This window comes from Papio anubis, chromosome 1, assembly GCF_008728515.1.
Source record: "Papio anubis isolate 15944 chromosome 1, Panubis1.0, whole genome shotgun sequence".
NCBI classification, from domain to species: domain Eukaryota; kingdom Metazoa; phylum Chordata; class Mammalia; order Primates; family Cercopithecidae; genus Papio; species Papio anubis.
The window spans coordinates 205,295,728-205,315,865 of NC_044976.1; the positions used below are offsets into that span (position 1 = coordinate 205,295,728).

At 37.9% G+C, this 20,138-nt stretch overlaps 1 protein-coding gene across 12 annotated transcripts in view; it reads right to left on the bottom strand.

The window, feature by feature from the left end:
- Nucleotides 1-20,138, bottom strand: part of LYST (lysosomal trafficking regulator) — a 217,585-nt gene that overhangs the window by 159,437 nt on the left and 38,010 nt on the right. For 8 of the 12 annotated variants that reach the window (XM_017953559.2, XM_017953541.2, XM_017953553.3 and 5 more), the window contains exons 2-3: nucleotides 5,990-6,079; nucleotides 2,629-2,827 (exon numbers count right to left, since the gene is read on the bottom strand). In XM_017953559.2, coding sequence (XP_017809048.2) covers nucleotides 2,629-2,820 — 192 coding nt within the window. In that variant the 5' untranslated portion in view covers nucleotides 2,821-2,827; nucleotides 5,990-6,079. Of the gene's footprint in view, nucleotides 1-2,628; nucleotides 2,828-4,517; nucleotides 4,716-5,989; nucleotides 6,080-16,261; nucleotides 18,620-20,138 lie in introns of those variants that run through there. The other 4 variants (XM_021931609.2, XM_017953547.3, XM_009197110.4 and 1 more) reach the window with 4 other exon arrangements.

Consider the following 20,138-nt stretch of genomic DNA (forward strand, 5'->3'; position numbering starts at 1 on the left):
AACTGAATGTTGATAAAGGCCTATGTTTTAAACAGCTATTTATTTTCACTCCAAAGGCACATCTACTGTTCCTACTATTATTGACACAGATATTCCAAAAAGTTACTAGGTGGAAAGAAGGGATTAAAAAATACCACCACAGTAAAAAAATTATTTAATTTATGACCTAAATAATTGTCATTTAATACCTTAAAATATATTTTATGACTTAAAAGAGAAAGTATTCTCTTTACCATATATACAAAGAAAATACTGTATTTGTAATCCAATAGACTTGTATCCAGAATACATAAAGAACCGCTACAACTGATGATAAATAAATAACCTGACCTTAAAAATGGTGTAAAACTTTTAAACAGACATTCATAAAAGAAGATACACAAATGGCCAATAAGGTAATGAAAAAATGATCAACATCATTAGTTGTTAGAGGAATGTGAACTAAAACTACAATAAGATACTACTTCATATTCTTTTAGAATGGCTAACACTACAGACTGGCAAAATACTCCCAAAAGAAAAATTATTGCTGCTGTTATGATATGAATTATTTCAGTCATTCAGTAATACATTAAAAGACATTTCATGACATAAAAGAGAAAGCATAAAATCTAGAGCAATAGAAAGTAGATTAGTGTTTGCTTAGGGGTAGGGGAACGGAAGGGATAGGGGAATGAGAGTTAAAGGGTATGGAGTTTCTTTTGGAGGTGATGAAAATATTCTAAAATTAACTGTGGTGACAGATGCACGTATCTGTGACTACACTAAAAGCCATTGAATTGTACACATAAAATGGGTGAATTTTATGATATGTGAATATCTCAATAATGTTATTTTTAATAATGCTGTTATTAACATTTTGATTGGGATTAAATTGGGATCTACAGATTTGGAGAAAAGATGTATGATTATAATATTGATTCTTTCAATACATGAACATTATATAATGCTCCAATTATTTGGGTCTTCTTTAGTTTCTCTCAATAATCTTTTATAGAATTCCATGCAGAAGTACTGTACATATTTTATTGGAGTCATTCCTGGATATTTACTATTTCTGATGCTATTTATATGGTGTATTTTAAAAAAGACAAAGCAGTGAATTTTTTTAACATGGGGAAGAAGAAGAACAGAGCATGGTGTACATATTAAATAATCAAAATTTCAAAATAAAAAATCACTACACACGGTCTAACATAATTTTTTCTGATTTTAAATTTTATTTATAGAAAAGTCATACAAATATATAGAAATCAAATTATATTTAATCACTCATTTAACAAATCACATAAAAAAGAATAAAAATACATAAACTTGGCTGGGTACAGTGGCTCACACCTGTAATCTCAGCACTTTGGGAGGCCAACAGGGGTAGATTGCTTGAGGTCAGGAGTTTAAGACCAGCTGGCCAACACAGTGAAACCGCGTCTCTACTAAAAATACAAAAATTAGCTGGGTGTGGTGGTACACGCTTGTAGTCCCAGCTACTTAGGTGGCTGAGACACGAGAATCACTTGAACTTGGAGGTGGAGGTTGCAGTGAGCCAAGATCGCACCACTGCACTCCAGCCTGGGCGGCAGAACGAGACTCTGTCTCAGAAAAAAAACATAAACCTACAAAAGTCCTGAAAAATTCCATGACAAGTAAATGCTTTCTAATTTGTATTTGCTATGTTCCTTAGCTTATAGTGAAAACAGAGGTACTGTTTTAGTGTCCATATTTACTCAATATATGTATTTATTAGCAAAGTGCTTTCATAGCAAAGAAATTTTATTTAATGATGGCCAATTTTACATTTAAAGCTGGTAACATTCAAAGTGTTAAAAAAAAAAATCCATCATATTGGTGTTACAAACACTTTATTTTTTCAACTAACTAAATTAATTAGTTCCCTGAAAGCAGATTGTAGAGTTTTACATTCACAAAGTAATTATTCATTTTCTACTAAAAGGAAATAAAGATATAAATCACATTTGGCCTTAAAATTAATTTATGTGAGTACTTAATGTTTCTAGATCTGTTTTCTCATCTGTAAAAGAAGGTTAGATGAAAACATCTAGTCTCAACTAGTTTTAAAACTCTGTTAATTTTATAATAAGAAAACAGCAAAACCATATGGTCATACCATACATTAAGCCAAAAACAACGTTTGAAAAATTAGACGTATACAAGCTAAAAGACTCAGTAATTATTAGTTCACATAAAAAGACTCTCTGCTTTCACTCCAGAATTAGCAGCCTCCAAAACTTTTTCAAAAACATACTTGACATTCATTGAAAATGAAAATTCATCATGTTTCTGACATAAGATGCAGGGATATAAGATTATATCTTATATTTCTACTAACAACCATAGTTATCTCACTGATATTAGGATAAAAAGCATAGTATATATGAAACCATTTAGTTCTTAGGCCATTCATAATTCTAAGATATTTCAGATATTTTGAAAGTATTCAAATAAACAATATGGTTATAAATAGGTCAACTTTTTTTTTTTTTAGTGGAATAATGTGAAAGACTAGACTTTATCTCAAGGAGGCTTCAGAAAGTATGTAATCCAAAACCACGTAGCTATAGTTAACTATCATATATTGATGAAAATAAGTATTTGATATAAACATGTTACCTGATCAATGATAGAATTTAGCTTGGTAAGTAATAGAAATCCTCGACCACGGACAAGGTACTGTCCGAGGGTTGCCATGTGTGTCTCCTCCTCTTCTTCCTCCCTGGCCTCCACCCTCTGGACCACTGCATTGCAAAGCCGGTTGACATCAGTCAGAAATTCACGTGCCAATGAGTTACTGTCGGTGCTCATGACCGAGCTATAAAATAAATATTACAAAAAAAAAGATTAGGAAAACAAATACAAATTTACTTTTAAAACTATGTGTTTTTGTTGTTTGTTTCTAACTGAAGATTGGCTTAAAATTATTGGGAATTGGTACTTAACCCTATAATATTTTCAGGCATAGTTCTAACCTAGTCGGGTGCTTCTTAAGTAATTCCTGCCATGGCAGAAATGAGTCCCAGGTTTGAAATACCTGAGCATAGCTGAGAATGGGTAAGTGACAGCACCTGGAAGACATTTTTCTCTTTTTAAGAGAGAAGACTTTCTTTCTTAAATACAATAAAAATAAACCCATTACTTATAAAATGTTCTTGCTTTGCATATTTTATAATAAATTGGCATTTTAAAATTATAACCCATTTTTCACTTGATAGAGCCCACAATCACTGCCCCATCCTCCCCAAACACCAAAGTTCAGTCAATAAGAGGATTTCCAGTCAGGCGAATAAAAATTGAATAATTCTAACAGTTAAAGTTATGCCACTTCACTTCTTATAACATTTAAATCAAATAAAGGGTAATGTGACATTTTAAGATTAAGGGAAATAAGGTACAGCAAACAGAATGGGGGAACATAAATACAGAGAAAAATGTACAAATTTTCAGAAGGGAAAAACCATGAACAACAAAATCCCCAAAGAGTTTCAAAATAGTTTCATCTCTGGGCCAAAAGTAATTTTGAGGTATCTAATAACCTTTAAAAGACGTTTAACGTAGAGATGTTAAGTTAAATAAGACATGTATTGTTTCCCCTCCCTTCACCCGCTTCAGGGGGAAGCCCTCCCTACAACCCCTGCTGAGAGGGCAGTGGGCATATGATTATGCCTCTTGCCAAGAGGCACAGTCAGGCTCTGGGCCCCAATTTAGCTACAATGCATGCTCATCACAAGATGTGACTTGTATAGTGTGGGTTGCAAAGAGGAACTGGACTAATCAGGTTTTCTTTCTCTCTCGGGAATTTAAACTAAAGGGATATAGTTGATGTGCTGAAAGGTCACATACAGATGGGGCTATGGTAGTCATTATGAGGTAGCTGAGGGTCAGAAGAAGCCAACTAGGTAAAAATGAACCAATGGGATACAAAGAGAAGTAGATAAACATGAAGGGGAAATACCAGAGAAATTCCTAATACTAACTTAGTTCCTGTTCATTCTGGGACCTCATAGTTTAATTCTTTGATTCCCATCAGAATTCTAGGTGTTACAATAACTCTTAGTATAACAAACATCATTATTTTTAATATTTTTGAACATTAGAAAGAAGACAGAAAAGTATAAAGTACATCTCTCATTATTCTAAAATGCGGCAATAACCTCTACTATATATTAATATTGGTTCTTTATATACTTTCAGAAAGTAAAATTATTCAATAAATCCAATAACCTCATTTATATTCAGTTCATATTTATCCAATTTTAATATATTTCACTGAATCTGTTAATAATTTTAGGATACATAATTATTTAGTACACCACTAAAAAAGAATTAAACTATGACACAATGTTTCTTATCACATAAAATTTCCCTACAATATCACCTTCTGGGTTGTCAAGACCATTCATGACACAGCATTTAAGAGTACTGCACTATTGTTTCCGGGATTTTCCTTCAAAGCTACCAATGTCATTCTATAAGTTTATATGCTGGTGCTTTCTTGATCTTACCAAATGGTATCAGCAGAAAGTTTCAGAAAACAACCAGGAAGACACTTAAAACTCAACAGGTACAGTACCAGCAATGCACCGAAGTCTGCTGAAGTGCTGACAATGTGAAAGTCTATGATCAAGTGCACTCGTGTGCAGACCACGTCAACTACTTCACAAGTGCTTATACGGCATCATCCATTGCAAGATACACTGCAACTTTAGAAATATTAAAAATGTGAAAAACTGAAAAATTATGGGAATAATTAAGTCTATCTTCTAGAAATTAAGATAATGGAAATCAATATAAATTTTTAGATATAACAGTTAATGCCATATCAGTAAAAGGCATTATAATCTCAACAGAAATGTATGCTTTTTCTTGATTTAAAAATGTACATAAAATATATACATGTTTATATGAATAGGCTAGTGTATATACATGATCTATTACTTGCTTTTATTTCATTTAGATATACTGAAAAACATTTCACATGAGCTGTCACTCTTTAATAGCTGTATGGCACACTGCCACATGTAAATATTACATATATTGCATTATATTATAGTCTACTATGCAGCCAATCTCTTATTTTTGAATAGATTGTTTCTAGTCTTTTATTATCATAAACAAAGCTACAATTAACACCCTTATACTACTTGTTCCTTTGTCTTATTATTTCCTTGAAGTAGAAATTGCTGTTATTTCATAGGGTAGGTTTTACATATTTCTTCTTAGGTTTACTCCAAGGTGCTTTATATTTTTGCCATTATTATGAATGGGATTTTGTTTTCCATTATATATTCTAGGATTTAAAACTGGTATATAGTAGGCACATAGGAAGTGGATTTCTTTTGATATAATAATCATATATCTAAACTTCTTTCTGAGCTTTTTTATTATTTTGTTTTGAATTTCCCAGATTTAATACTCTATAATCTACAAAAAACAAAAATTCTGAATTATCTTATCCAATATTCATATAATTTCCATTATTCTATCTAATTGTATTAGTTTGCATTAACAGAACAACATCAGTTGTGGTGATGGTGACACTTTTGCTTTGTACATTAGGAAGCATTCACCTCTTCCTAACAGAAATATTGAATTTAATTGAATGACTTTTAGAGATTTTGAATGTCAACTGAAAAGATGATTGCACGGTATTTTCTTTAAATTTTTTTCTAATATTTAAAGTAACCAGAAACAAAGAATATATAACATGAGGTTATAGCCAACAACCAGATATAAATAGTACACTGTATATATTCTTTGGTAACTTTGCTTTCTCCTCTTAATGTTATGTTCATTCCATTAAACCATCATGCAATATACCATTGTATGGATAAACCACAAACTATACATCCATCTCTACCAAGAAAAGTTTAGCTGTTTTAACTTTGGGGTTTAACGAATGTCACATAATTATGTAGTTTCAAGCCTTCAAAAACAAGTATGTTGATGGTTAATATTTATTACATTATATACTTACCAGTCTTTCACCACTGCTATAACATTTAGAGTCTATATCATTTGGGCTCATAAACTAGATGAAACAAATATTCTTAGAACAAAGCTTCACCTACAAAAAAAAAAAAGACAAACATATTAATGACAATAGTAAACCACAAATAATTTTAACAAATAAAGTTGTGACGTAATCAGTGGCCATTCTTCATACACGATGTATGAAACAACCAATGAAATTTTTAAATCTTAGGAGCACACTAAAAAAATGCCTACTTCAAGAATTCCTCTTGAGAGGGAATCTTGGAACACAGTGGTCTGAAAAAGCAACTCAATAATAGCTCTCTACTTTTCCTCTTCCAGTTCTTAACTTAAAACCTCCAGGTAAATCACAAGTTAAATGCAAAGGAGAATCAGACCAGTCTTCTTAACACTAGAATCTAGGAGGCAGTGGAATATCTAAATACTATCGAGAAAAAAAGGTCTTCAAAGTTCCTGGGTACAGCCATTACTTTCCTGTTAGGATGAAAGGTATTTGAGGATACATAAGAACTTAGACAATACTAAAACCAAACATCAATTTATTAATCATCATCAAATTTCATATCTTTATTGAAGTTTTTAAATGAATTAATCTTTTGTATACAATATAATGAAGGTTATTTCTAGAAGACTAAAGGATAAATTTCTATTTCTGGGATAGCAACAGGATATTTCTCTTTAGTTACCTGTTCTCCTCTTCTCTATAGTTCTTACCAGGAAGAAGCATGAAAAATGTTTCCTTACAGTTATGCAGCAAACAGGAAGATATTTTGAATTACAAGTTTTTAAATCAGACTTTTTAAAAGTTATTTTTATTTAAAAAAAAAAAAAAAAAAAAGGAGACAGGGTCTCACTGTGTTGCCCAGGCTAGTCTTGAACTCCTGAGCTCAAGTGATCTGCCCGCCTCAGCCTCCCAAAGTACTGGGATTAAAGGCGGGAGCCACTGTACCTGGCCCAGAGTGATCTTTAATTACTTCGAAATGCTCAAATCTGGAAAACTGTCTTGAGTTTCTTTCAGCTTGCCAAACAGTTCTTGTACCACACATTATTCTAGGCACTCGAAGATAAACCAGGCAGAAAACAGCTGTGTTAGACTACGCAGGGCTTTCTGTGAATTAGGAAAAAACATCCCTTCCTGATGGGAGCAGCTTCACAGTAGGGCACACAGCTGTCAAAGCACAGGGTATATTTCAGTCTCACCCCCTCACTCCTCTGGCAGAGCACCAGAAAGCAGTATATCAACTGCTCAACCAAGTGGAATCGCCCTGGAATAGAGTCCTAACACACCTTCCATACCTGTTCCTGCTGCCTCCTGAGCTAATCAATATCATGCAATTTTTTTTTTTTTTTTTTTTTTTTTTTGAGAAGGAGTTTCACTCTTTCACCCAGGCTTGAGTGCAGTGGCACGATTTTGGGCCTCACTGCAACCTCCGCCACCTGGGTTCAAGCGATTCTCTTGCCTCAAACTCCCGAGTAGCTGGGATTACAAGCACCCACCATCATGCACGGCTAATTTTTGTATTTTTAATAGAGAGGGGGTTTCGCCATGTTGGCCAGGCTGGTCTCAAACTCCTGACCTCAGGTGATCCATCCACCTCGGCCTCCCAAAGTGCTAGGATTACAGATGTGAGCCACTGGGCCCAGCCCATGCAGATATTTTTAACTTTAAAATTATGGAAGGGGAAAAAATAAAATAAAATTATGGGAGGGAAATTATGGGTCAAATTGTGAGCCTAAAGATGGTATTACATTAGTTGCTCTGACTACTACCACCCTCCAGCTTGGACTACCACAAGGTAGAGCCATCCATCTTGCGATGCTAAAATGATTCCAGCTAACTCAGCATGGCGGTAAGAAGTGAAAGCTGGCAGCTGGTCAGCTAGATCTGTCTGTTTCTCTTATTGAGGGACATTTTCTAGGCCAAGCTGAGGGATTTATCTAATGCTCTTAAACTGGCATGGCTTCTTTATCTCCGTATTTTACAAAGCCTCACTTGGATATCTATGCAGTTTCATTTTATCCAAGATCCTAATTCTAACCACCAGCACAGTCACATGTGTCCTCCTTGAGCCTGCCAGCGCTGTTTACACACACCTGTATTCTAATTTTTATCATCCTGTATCATTCTAGGTGTCCAGAACCTCTGGAAGTAGATACATTTTTAATAACGATGCCCTTAGGCCATTATATATTTGCCTCTGCTTCCAAAATACATAGACACATCCTGTAGTTACTTATCTATAACTGTTTTACCCTCTAGGTCACAAGTTACTTAAGGCCAGGGACCCTGTCTTATTACTTTTTACCTTTTATAGCTATAATGCCCAATTTTAAATCTAACTTTATTAGTATAATTTCAATTTCTAATACAATTGTTATGTCATAATAAAGCTTGCCCCAACAATATTCCTAGAATTTGTATATCCTTAACATTTATCATAAATGAAAGACATAGTAACAAATGCCTATAATCATATAAATGACCTTCTCAGTAAAATAATGTTTCACTTTTTCTCATATAGCAACTGGTAAAATGTAAAATATGAACAAGCAAAAACAAAAGATACATAAACAAATGCTAATTTAATGTATTAGCTACATTGCCTCATTTTATGTCATCAGAAATTTCATCAATATGTCATTTAATTCAACAAATGTCATTGAACATTTACTATATGTGAGCTACTAATTTATGTACTGAGTTTAGAGCAGAATCAAAATCCTTACCATCATGTATTATAGTGGGGTAGAGACAGATGAAGAGCAAACATACACTATGTCAGATCATGTTAATTCGATGAAAAAGTAAAACAAAGTAAGGGTACAGAGTGATAGGAATGCTGCTTCAGATAGAATGGACAAAGAAGGTCTGAAACAGTAATATTTGAGCAAAAACTTGAATGGAATAAGTAAATGGACTATGTGGGTATCTGGTAAATGTATGTTCCAAGTCACTGAGATAAATGCATGCTGGATGCACTGGATATTGAGTGCAAGAGGAAAAGAGGTAAAAAATAATTGCAAAGGAAAAAGAGAAAAGTCAATCCATTCTCGCTTCTCAGGAACTAAAGTAAGGCATGAAAAGAAGAAATAGAAGTGTTCCCCTGAAACCATTTCTCCCCAAGAATGGAAGTCCCTCCCCATGTCCACCCACAAAAGACTATAAGGTGTTTTAGCCTGTGTGAAGAATAGTACTGTTTACTGATAGGTAAGACTGACATAAGAGCAGTTGGGAAGGAAAACAATGTTCAGTTGTAGCTATGTAAGGTGTGACAGCTTTCTTAGAAATTAAGTAATCAAGCAGGCAGCTAAAGATCGAAACAGGCAGGGAAGCTGGAACTAGTGAATCAATCTGGGAATCATCAGCATGTCATCGATAAATTTTTCAAGCCATGGGACTAGACAGATGAAATAACCCAGAGCAGTGCTGCTCACCAGAGCTTTCTGAGATGAGCCTGTTCTATAATTTCAGCCACACAATATAGTGGACAAAAGCCACATGTGGCTAGGGGCTACTATAATGAACAATGGGGACCTGGAGAATGACTGTAAGGGAGCAGAGAAGAAGTGTTACGACTGAGCCCTGGGCTTAGCATGGCTGAGTCAAGGGAGAGGGTAAACATCCAACACAGGAGACTGAGAAGTAACAGCAAGTGAGGCGGGAGAAAAATCAGGTGAGTGGTATCTCCCAGAAACCAGGTGAAGAAAGCTTGAAACAGAAAAGGGTAATCAATGGTATCAAAATTCTGAGAGAAAGCTGGCGGGTGCAGTGGCTCAAGCCTGTAATCTGAGCACTTTGGGAGGCTGAGGTAGGCTAATCACTTGAGGCCAGGAGTTCAAGAACAGCCTGGGCAACATGGCGAAATTCCATCTCTACTAAAAATACAAAAATTAGCCAGGCATGGTGCTGTGCATCTGTAATCCTAGCTACTTGGGAGGATGAAGTATGAGAATTGCTTGAACCTGAAAGGCAGAGGTTGCAGTGAACTGAGATTGCACCACTGCACACCAGCCTGGATGAGAGTGAGATCCTGTTTCAAAAAAAAAAAAAAGAGAATTCTGAGAAGTTAAGTAAGATGAAGACTGGGAATTGACCGATGGATTTAGCAACATGGAAGTTACTGACAACCTTTTCAAAGAACGGTCTTTACGGAGTGGGAAAGAATGGTGAGGAAATGAAGGCAAGCAATTTAGACAGCTCTTTTGAGAAGTTCTGCCACAAAGCATGCAAGGGAATGGGAGGTGGCTTGAGGGGTACATGAGATAAGTGAGGTTAAAAAAAAACACACCTGATTAATATTATAGCTTGTTTCTAAGCTGAAATATAGCATGTTTCTCTAACAGAGAAAAGAAAATAGATGAAAAACTAGAATGAGAAGAGAAAATTCTAGGAACAATGAGTAGGCAAAATGAAGAGGACCAATGTACAAGTGGAAGGAACAGTGGCAGTTCATCCAATTGAATTAGAAGCATGTCAGAGAATATGAGTATAGACGTAGGAAGATTAGTATATTTGGCAATAGGAGGACCAAGAAGTTTTTTTCAGGTGCTTCTATTTCCTTGGTGCAATAAACAGCAAGATTGCCAGCTGAGAGTGAGAAGCGGGGAGGAGGTGTTAAACCGATGAGTGTAACAGGGTCAAAAAACAGCAGCCCATAAGAGACTTCCTGCCAGGCTGCCAATGAGTAACTAAATTAAGATCAAGTTCCACTGTTCAATAACTATACCCATACTATACTCCAATTCTCCTTCATGTTCCCAAGTATAGAATGGTAGACTGTCAAATACCCGATGGGAATCCAGACATACTACAGCTGCAGCATCCTCCTAAACTGTAAATGTAGAATCTATGGGTAGAAACTGGGTAATCTGGAATGAATTCTCAGAGAGCCCACATAACTTTTATTGCTTATCTTTCAAGTATAATATTTGAAAATCTTTAAAAATGATCTCTAGAGTCTTTTGTGGAAGTAACATCAAGTTTACAAAAATCTATGGAATCTACATTATTATTTTAGAACATTATTCCTCCACAGGCTTCTACACATTTTCACATTTCAGCATAATTACTCAAAGATTATTAGTTCAGCAATGACATTAACAACTGTTCTCAGAATCTAACCCTGAGATGTGAATTCATTTTAGAGCATCCAGAGTTCTGATACAATCTCCTCCCCAATCTTGGGCTTCAATTTTCTCCTCTTATTTTTCTCACTTCTACCCTTATTAGTCTGTGTATAGCTCATTCTCCATGTCAGAGAAGACAAGAAAGCTAAGAAGTTTCATTTGTTCTCTGTATCTGATTATTGGGTCCATTTGTTGGTAAGAATCTATTATTTATTTGACATATTCATTCTCTCTCTCTCCCCCTGCTGCCCCACACCCCACCCCCACACCCTTTCTGTCTTTCTTTTTGTAGAGACAGGGTCTCACCATGTTGTCCAGGCTGGTCTCAAACTCCTGGGCTCAAGTGAACCTCCCGCCTTGGCTTCCCAAAGTGTTGGGATTATAGGCATGAGCCACTGCACCTGGCCTCATTTTCGTTTTCTACATATAAAATGTAAAAGGTCAGCCCAACCTTTTTCAAAATTTTAGCTCATTATTCCACCAGGATTGTGTTCCTGGTGGAATGAATATATATATATATATATATATATATATATATATATATATATTTTTTACTTTTTTTTTTTTTTTTTGAGACAGAATCTCGCTCTGTTGCCCAGGCTGGAGTGCAGTGGCATGATCTTGGCTCACTGCAACCTCCACCTCCCAGGTTCAAGTTGGCCAGGCTGATCTCAAACTCCTGAGCTCAGGTGATCCGCCCACTTCCACCCTCCCAAAGTGCTGGGATTACAGGCGTGATCCACTGCACCCAGCCATTTGGTTTCGTATCCTTCTTTCTTTCTTGTGCATATTATTTAAAAATCAGTTCATGCCTGGCACAGTGGCTCATGCATGTAATCTCAGCACTTTGGGAGGCCGAGGTGGGTGGATTACCTAAGGTCAGGAGTTCGAGACCAGCCTGGCCAACACAGAGAACCCCCGTCTCTACTAAAAATACAAAAATTAGCCATGTGCGGTGGCACATGCCTATAGTCTCAGCAACTCAGAAGGCTGAGGCAGAAGAATTGCTTGAACCTGGGAGAGGAGGTTGCAGTGAGCTGAGATCGCACCACTGCACTCCAGCCTAGGCGACAGAGCGAGACTCTGTCTCAAAAATAAATAAATAAATAAATAAATAATCAGTTCATATGGCCACTTTTCCTATCCCTTTCCTTCACATATTACTTCCAATTGTTTAGTACAGATACTGCCTATGATCACCTTACAACCACTTTCCCTTTAAGAGACTATCTCTGGCATCTTACGTACCTTTTCTTTGAATTTTAGGAACTCTGTATTCCAATTCTCTATATTCCGGCTTTGTTCCATATTCCTCTTCCTGTTTATTAGTCTGCCAGTTATCATTTACAAAACAACCACTTTGAATCAAACACTAAGAACATAAAGTAATTCCAGTCTCTGCCCTCAAGAAGATTACATTATGGTGGCAAAGGCAAATCAATATATAGGGTACTAGGTACTGCTAAGGGACACTTAACCCAATTTGAGTGGCCAGGGAAGCTTCATGAAGAGTAAACTGAAGTTGTACAGGTAAAGGGAGAAAAGAAGGGAAGAAAAGCATTACAGATGGAAGGAGCAGCTCAAGTTAAGTCACTGAGGAAATTACAGTAAGTTTGGTATCACAACTACAAAATGAGAAACAGGAAAAGTGAAGATGGAGGGAGTGGCTGGCAAAGACCAGATGGTGAAAGGCTTTGTACACTATGCTAAGAACCTTGGGCTTTAATCTATTGGCTAGTAAGTCTTACCAGAATCACCTATAGAATTTGTCTAGGCCCCATCATCAGAGACCCTAATCCGCTAAACCCACAGCAAGACCTAAACATTGGTATTTTTAACAAGCTTCATAGGTGATTCTAATGAACAGTCAGGGCTGAGACCCACTGCTACAGGTGACAGGAAGCCCATGAATTATTTTGAACATGTGAGTGACATGGTCAATCTTGAACACATAGGTCATTCTAGTGGCAATGTGGAAGACACATTTTATGGAGAAGACTCCAGCTGCATGAAAACCAATTTGGAGACTGGTGTAATACTCCAAGAAAATGGTAAGGAGATCTTTTTCTAAAGCAACAGTAGAGGAATATAATTTTGATAAATATCCAAGAGTCAAAATGAGCACAATTTTGGTGATTAATTGGATGGAGAAGTGAGTGGTAAGGGAGGGATCACGACAACTCTCTGAATACTAGCTTGGTTAACTGGCTAAATGGTACTGCCACCTGCGAAGCACACATAAGAAGAACTAAGGAATGTGTGCAGAGTCTGCTGTCAGGACAAAACCACTCCACACCAGGTGAGCTGAGTCCTCGGTATGTTAGGCCAGTGACCAACTTCTTTACAGTGACTACTAAGACTAAATCCAGCATGCCTTTCATTCCAATTTCAGCAATGCTCAAAACATATACCTTCTCAACAACCATCCTTAACTCCATCTCACAGTTTCCAATGCCAGACCGAATAAGGAAATAGGCAAGTATAGACTCTTCTGAGAAGGCAGGATTAGAAAAGAAAAACAGAAAAGAGAGAGGAGCTGGAGAAAGAGGTATAGGTCAAGGAAGGTTTTTTTTTTTTAAGTATTTGTTTTTGATTTTTTTTTTTTTTAAGGAATTGGAAGAACCGTATTTTTAGGCTATAAGAAATAAGAGGTGGTGTGGCATTGGCAGCCATCCCTTATCAGCTCTGATTGTGTGTACTTCTTCCCAGCATCACTGGCACCATGTTGGTAACTTAAAATCACCATGGTGCGAGTATTTACACCACGGAAATGGGCAAACGCTACATATTAGGGTCTTTTGTGTTTCTTTCTCCAGGAGAGCCAATTTACTAGCATACCACTGCAGCCAGCACAAGGGAAGTTACTGAAGACAGGGGCAAGAGAATGAATGAATGACACAAGGGAAGTTACTGAAGACAGGGGCAAGAGAATGAATGAATGAAGGACAAAATTCATAGAGAAAATAAGTGTGGATTGGATCAAGGGCATAGGTGAAGAGGTTAGGCTGGGGTGGGAGAAGCAGGAGGGGACACATCATTCTCTGAGGCTGAGGGAAAGGAGGTAGGAAGAGTTGCAGATATAGAAAACAGGTGGAAGACCAGAAACTGAGGGAGCTCAAGAATGACAGCCTCAATTTTTTTCATTCAAGTAATAGGCAAAGTCGTCTGCTTAAAGAAGGGGGCCTAGACCATCCTGGCTAACACGGTGAAACTCTGTCTCTACTAAAAAAAAAAGACACAAAAAATTAGCCGGGTGTGGTGGTGGGTGCCTGTAGTCCCAGCTACTTGGGAAGCTGGGGCAGGAGAATGGTGTGAACCCGGGAGGCGGAGCTTGCAGTAAGCCTAGATCGGGCCACTGCACTCCAGCCTGGACGACAGAGGGAGACGCTGTCTCAAAAAAAAAAAAAAAAAAAGAAAGAAAGGAAAAAAGGGGGGGGGGGGTCTAGAGATTGGCGGCTAAAGGCTAAGTAATTTAGAATAATTATTGGAAGAATAGTCAAATGGGGGAAAGTAGTGATGACAGACAAAAGGATTTACTGGTTGGCTACTAGCTTAGCAGAGATGGAAAACCACGAATTTCTGGTGGTACGGATTTTTTCAGATATTTCAGATGCACCAGCAGGATTCAGCTGCTTGGGTCTAATAGTAGACAATGCAGACTGTTATCACTGATCTGGAAATGGGAGTTTTGGTGGGTGGAGGCAGCAGAAGCATAAGTGAAAGGGACCCAAGGGCATGGGTGGAAGAACAGTCCTTATGGCCAAAAACGAGACACAGACTGTGTAAGAAAAAGAAAGAGGCCAGGAAAATAAGTGTTGATAGACAAGGAGAAAATCCAGGCAACCAAAGAAGTGTGGATCTCTACAAGACTGAAGAGTACACAATGTGGGAATTAAGATGTTAGAATTTTTAGATTTCTGAAACAAGCAGTCCCAGATGACAACAACATCCAGAGTGTGGCCCTGCAAGCAGATGTCTAAAGTGAAGTGAAAGTTAAGGTCCCTGCAATTAAGTAACCATGAAGCTAGTATTTTTGGACAACAGATCATTGTAAGTTTTTAAAATGAAAGCTCTATAATGACAGAGATTTTGTCTGTTGTATTCACTGCTAAATCTCTAGCATCTAGAACAGAACACAGCTAATAGAAGGTATTCAATGCTACTCATTTGTTGAATGAATGGCATGGCCTTTCTCTCAGGATTTTCATTAGGTTAACTTGTCTAATTAAGCCCCTCGTAGTCAAATTAGGCCAAAGATAGACTCAGAGTACTGGCTCCCTGGATCATTTCCTTTACCTTCTGGAAATGAAATGGTCACTAAAGTAAGTCAACAGTGGCTCTGCTTTCATTGAGTAAGACTTCCTGCAGACATTTGAATAGTTAACTTTGATATCTTAGCTCTGTTCTGGTTCTGTGATTAATTTCCACAACTTATTATCCACATAAAAGATTACAGAATTAAGCTATCACCCTCAGTCTTGTGGATTTTCACACATTTATCTTCTTGATAGAGAACTACTACACCCGCCCCTCACATCAAGCCATGATCACATATATTCTTCACTTTTAGGGCTGCTCCTCATATAATGGCGTTTTTAGATGCCTTGTCATGTCTGTGTTCTAGGCAGTGCTACCAAGGACATTACATGTACCACTGAAAATACAATCTCAAGCTCAACAACAGGGCAAGAAATGGTCCCTAGGTGGCTGAGTTTCCTTTTCAATAAATATCAAATAGCCAGTGGCCACAGTGATAAGGGAAAGAGGTCCATTGTGCTACAGTTCCCTTTTTCACAAATTCATTAATTCCAATATTTATTTCTTAAATATTTTAATATTTATTAATATGCTCCAGCTCATTTTATTTTCACTATTTATGAATCTGTTCTGAATAGTGGGATATACATACAGTAGGCATCATAACAGTAGTGAAATAGGACCCAGAAGCAGCAGATCAGGAATCTAGCAATATCTAGCTAGTCACACAGAGCTGTGTGAAGTTTGGCTTCTTCTTCCATAAACTACCCCACAGAGTTGCTATGTGGGAGCCCAAGAAATTACATAACCTCAGTAAACATTGTTGACAAATTTTACAGCTCTATGTAAATGCTCAGTACTAGCTGCACACCTTATGACAGACAGTGCCATCTGAAGGAAGAAAAAGATCACTGCAAGCTTTCCTCAGATGAGTGTAAGGAAAATGATGTTCTGCTTCATCACGCGGTTTCCAAGGAAGCACTGAAAAAAAAAAAATAGGGACTCCCTGTATTTTCTGCTTTTTCCCTGTCTTGCGGCTTCCACAAGCAAAAAAAAGAAGTAGTAGTAAAAGGAAAAAACAGCAAAAAAGGTTATAATAATGATATTTATTCTTACAGCTTGATTAGAAAGCATACTTTTTCCTCATCAAACAGTAACACCCAAAAGACTTGATTGTTAGTCTTCCACCAAATGCCAAAAATCCTGGAAAATTCCCTTTTAAAATAACACTATGTGCTTGCCTAATTTTCTTAATTCAACAGCATTAGAGAAATTGCCATTGGAAAGACTTTTTTTCAAAAATGTTATGTGCCAAAGAGGAGACTGCGATAAATCAGTTATGGTAAGAATTAGGCAAAATAATGTACAGAATAATAAATGCCCAACAAATTCTGTTAAATCAAAATCTGCCATGATTTGAAGCAGCCTTCTTGAAAATAAAAGGTTAGTTTATATGGATTTAACTATTCTAAATCCCATCTCTCCAGAGTTTAATATAAATTGATGACAGATTGATTAGCAACTTTCTCAAAGATCTCATACAGTCTTTACAACGCATTAGGAGAAAAAGGAAAACACCATTTATGCCATTTCATAAATGACATGAATAAAGGAATAAACATGAATAACTTAGAATCATATGTTGTCATGTCAGAAATTTTAGGTATCATATTCTCTAACCCCACATTCTACAGTTGACAAAAACTGAGGCCTACAGGTCCACGGTCAGAGAAATGATTAGTCACTGGACTCCCCCATCCCAGTTGTCTCGGAGTTACATATGTTTTTGGAGCTAATTAACTAGAACTGAAATAAGCAAGTTTAGAATATACATAGCCTTTCTTCTTCTGTCAGGTCAATTAGAAATTAGACAACAGGCAAAGGTGTTTCCCTAACACTAAATACTACCTCTAAATGGTACCCAGAGCCTTTACTCAAGTCCACTGGATTGTAATACATACACCTGGAAACAAGATTTTTAAACCTCTCTCTACAAACTTTTTAAACTACAACACAGAACTATACGTCTGAAATGCAGGACACTCGTGGGCGGAAGGGGACCAAAGCGGGCAGGGAAACTGCATTTGTTCAGATTATTATAATTCTCTTTAAAGAATAAGCCAGTTGAAGCATATCAGTTGAACTGTACAATATTTAAGCAAGAAAATATCTGTTAATCTAAGCTTTACTGTGTAACTTTTTAAAATACTAGATGTGCTAAGCAACAACCATCAGAATGATTCCTAACTAAAGAGAGGAGCTCCTGGGATAATGGCGGATGGGAGGCAGGACTAGACTGCAGCTCTGGACAGAGCAGCATGCGGGGGCTCGCATTGTGAATTTTAGCTCCAGATCGCCTGCAAGACCCAACCAGCAATCCCGAGAGGACCCACAGACCCTCTGAAGGAAGCAGATTGCTCCTGCAGGCCCTGGGAAACCCCCAAATACTGTGAGTGCCCCAACTGCGCAAGTGGGAAAGGGAGACCCTCCTCTCCCGAACACACACCCCCACTGGAGAAGCTGAAGGTCTGTTTGCTGGAGAAGTTTCTGACCTCACCTGGAGCTGAGTCAAGTTAGAGAGCCAAGCTGAGTGAAATACAGGGGTAGAGAATGCAGCAGAAAGGCCCTAGGAGCTCCTTGGGTCCCTAAGCAGCCCATTCCTGCCTGGCACAAGGATCCATTGGGAGGGTGGCCAGAGGAGCAGGGGGTAAAACTCCACAGGGAGAAGAATTCTCTAGCCTAACTTTATAACAATTTGAACTGGGTGAGAAGCCTGCTGGTCAGAACTCTGGGGAGGGTGCAAATCCAGCCAGCAGACTTCACAGGTGGAGGGAAGAACTAAAGCCCTTTTCTTTCCCAGCTGAGAGGCGGATAGCCTCGGGGAAGTTTTCAAGCTCATCTAAGTTTTCAAGCCCATCTAGCCCTCTAGGGAGTTTTAGGGCCCTGCCCACTGCAGATCTTTCTCTGTACTACTACAGCTGATGCTTTCTGGAAAGCGCCACCTCCTGGCGGGAGGCCAACCAGCACAAAAACAGCATTAAACCATGGCCAACCAGCACAAAAATAGAGCATTAAACCACCAAAGCTAAGGACCCTCACAGAGTCCATTGCACCCTCCACCACCTGCACCAGAACAGGCCCTGGTATCCATGGCTGAGAGACCCACAGACGGTTCACATCACAGGACTCTGTGTGGACAACCCCCAATACCAGCCTGGAGCCAGGTAGACTTGCTGGGTGGCTAGACCCAGAAGAGAGACAACAATCACTGCAGTTCGACTCAAAGGAAGCCACATCCATAGAAAAAGGAGGAGCATACTACATCAAGGGAACACCCTGTGAGATAAAAGAATCTGAACAACAGTCTTCAGCCCTAGACCTTCCCTCTGACAGAGGCTACCCAAATGAGAAGGAACCAGAAAACCAACCCTGGTAATATGACAAAACAAGGCTCTTCAACACCCCCCAAAAATTTCTCTAGCTCACTAGCAATAGATCCAAACCAAGAAGAAATCCCTGATTTACCTGAAAAAGAATTCAGGGGGTAGATATTAAGCTAATCAGGGAGGGACCAGAGAAAGGCAAAGTCCAATGCAAGGAAATCCAAAAAATGTTATAAGAGGTGAAGGGAGAAATATTCAAGGGAATAGATAGCATAAAGAAAAATTAAAAAATAAAAAATTCAGGAAACTTTGGACACACTTTTAGAAATGCAAAATGCTCTGGAAAGTCTCAGCAATAGAACTAAACAAGTAGAAGAAAGAAATTCAGAGCTCAAAGACAAGGTCTTTGAATTAACCCAATCCAAAAAAGACAAAGAAAAAAGAATAAGAAAACATGAACAAAGCCTCCATGAAATCTGGGATTCTGTTAAATGACCACACCTAAGAATAATCAGTGTTCCTGAGGAAGAAGAGAATTCTAAAAGCTTCAAAAACATATTTGGGGGAAACTTCCCTGGCCTTGCTAGAGACATGGACATCCAAATACAGAAGCATAAAGATCACCTGGGAAATTCATCACAAAAAGGTCTTCACATAGGCACATTGTCATCAGGTTATCCAAAGTTAAGATGAAGGAAAGAGGCTGTGCACGGTGGCTGAAGCCTGTAATCCCAGCACTTTGGGAGGCCGAGACAGGCGGATCATGAGGTCAGGAGATCGAGACCATCCTAGCTAACACAGTGAAACCCCGTCTCTACTAAAAAATACAAAAAAAAAAACAAAAAAAAACTAGCCAGGCGAGGTGGCGGGCGCCTGTAGTCCCAGCTACTTGGGAGGCTGAGGCAGGAGAATGGCATAAACCTGGGGAGCGGAGCTTGCAGTGAGCTGAGATCCGGCCACTGCACTCCAGCCTGGGCGACAGAGTGAGACTCCATCTCAAAAAAAAAAAAAAAAAAAAAAAGACAAAGGAAAGAATTTTAAGAGCTGTGAAACAGAAGCACCAGGTAGCCTATAAAGGAAAACCTATGAGATTAACAGCAGATTTCTCAGCAGAAACCCTATAAGCTAGAAGAGATTGGGGCCCTATCTCCAGCCTCTTCAAACAAAACAATTATCAGCTAAGAATTTTGTATCCAGCAAAATTAAGCATCATATATGAAGGAAAGATACAGTCGTTTTCAGACAAACAAATGCTGAGAGAATTCGTCATCACCAAGCCACCACTAGAAGAACTGCTAAAAGGAGCTCCAAGTCTTGAAACAAATCCTGGAAACACATCAAAGCAGAACCTCTTTAAAGCATAAA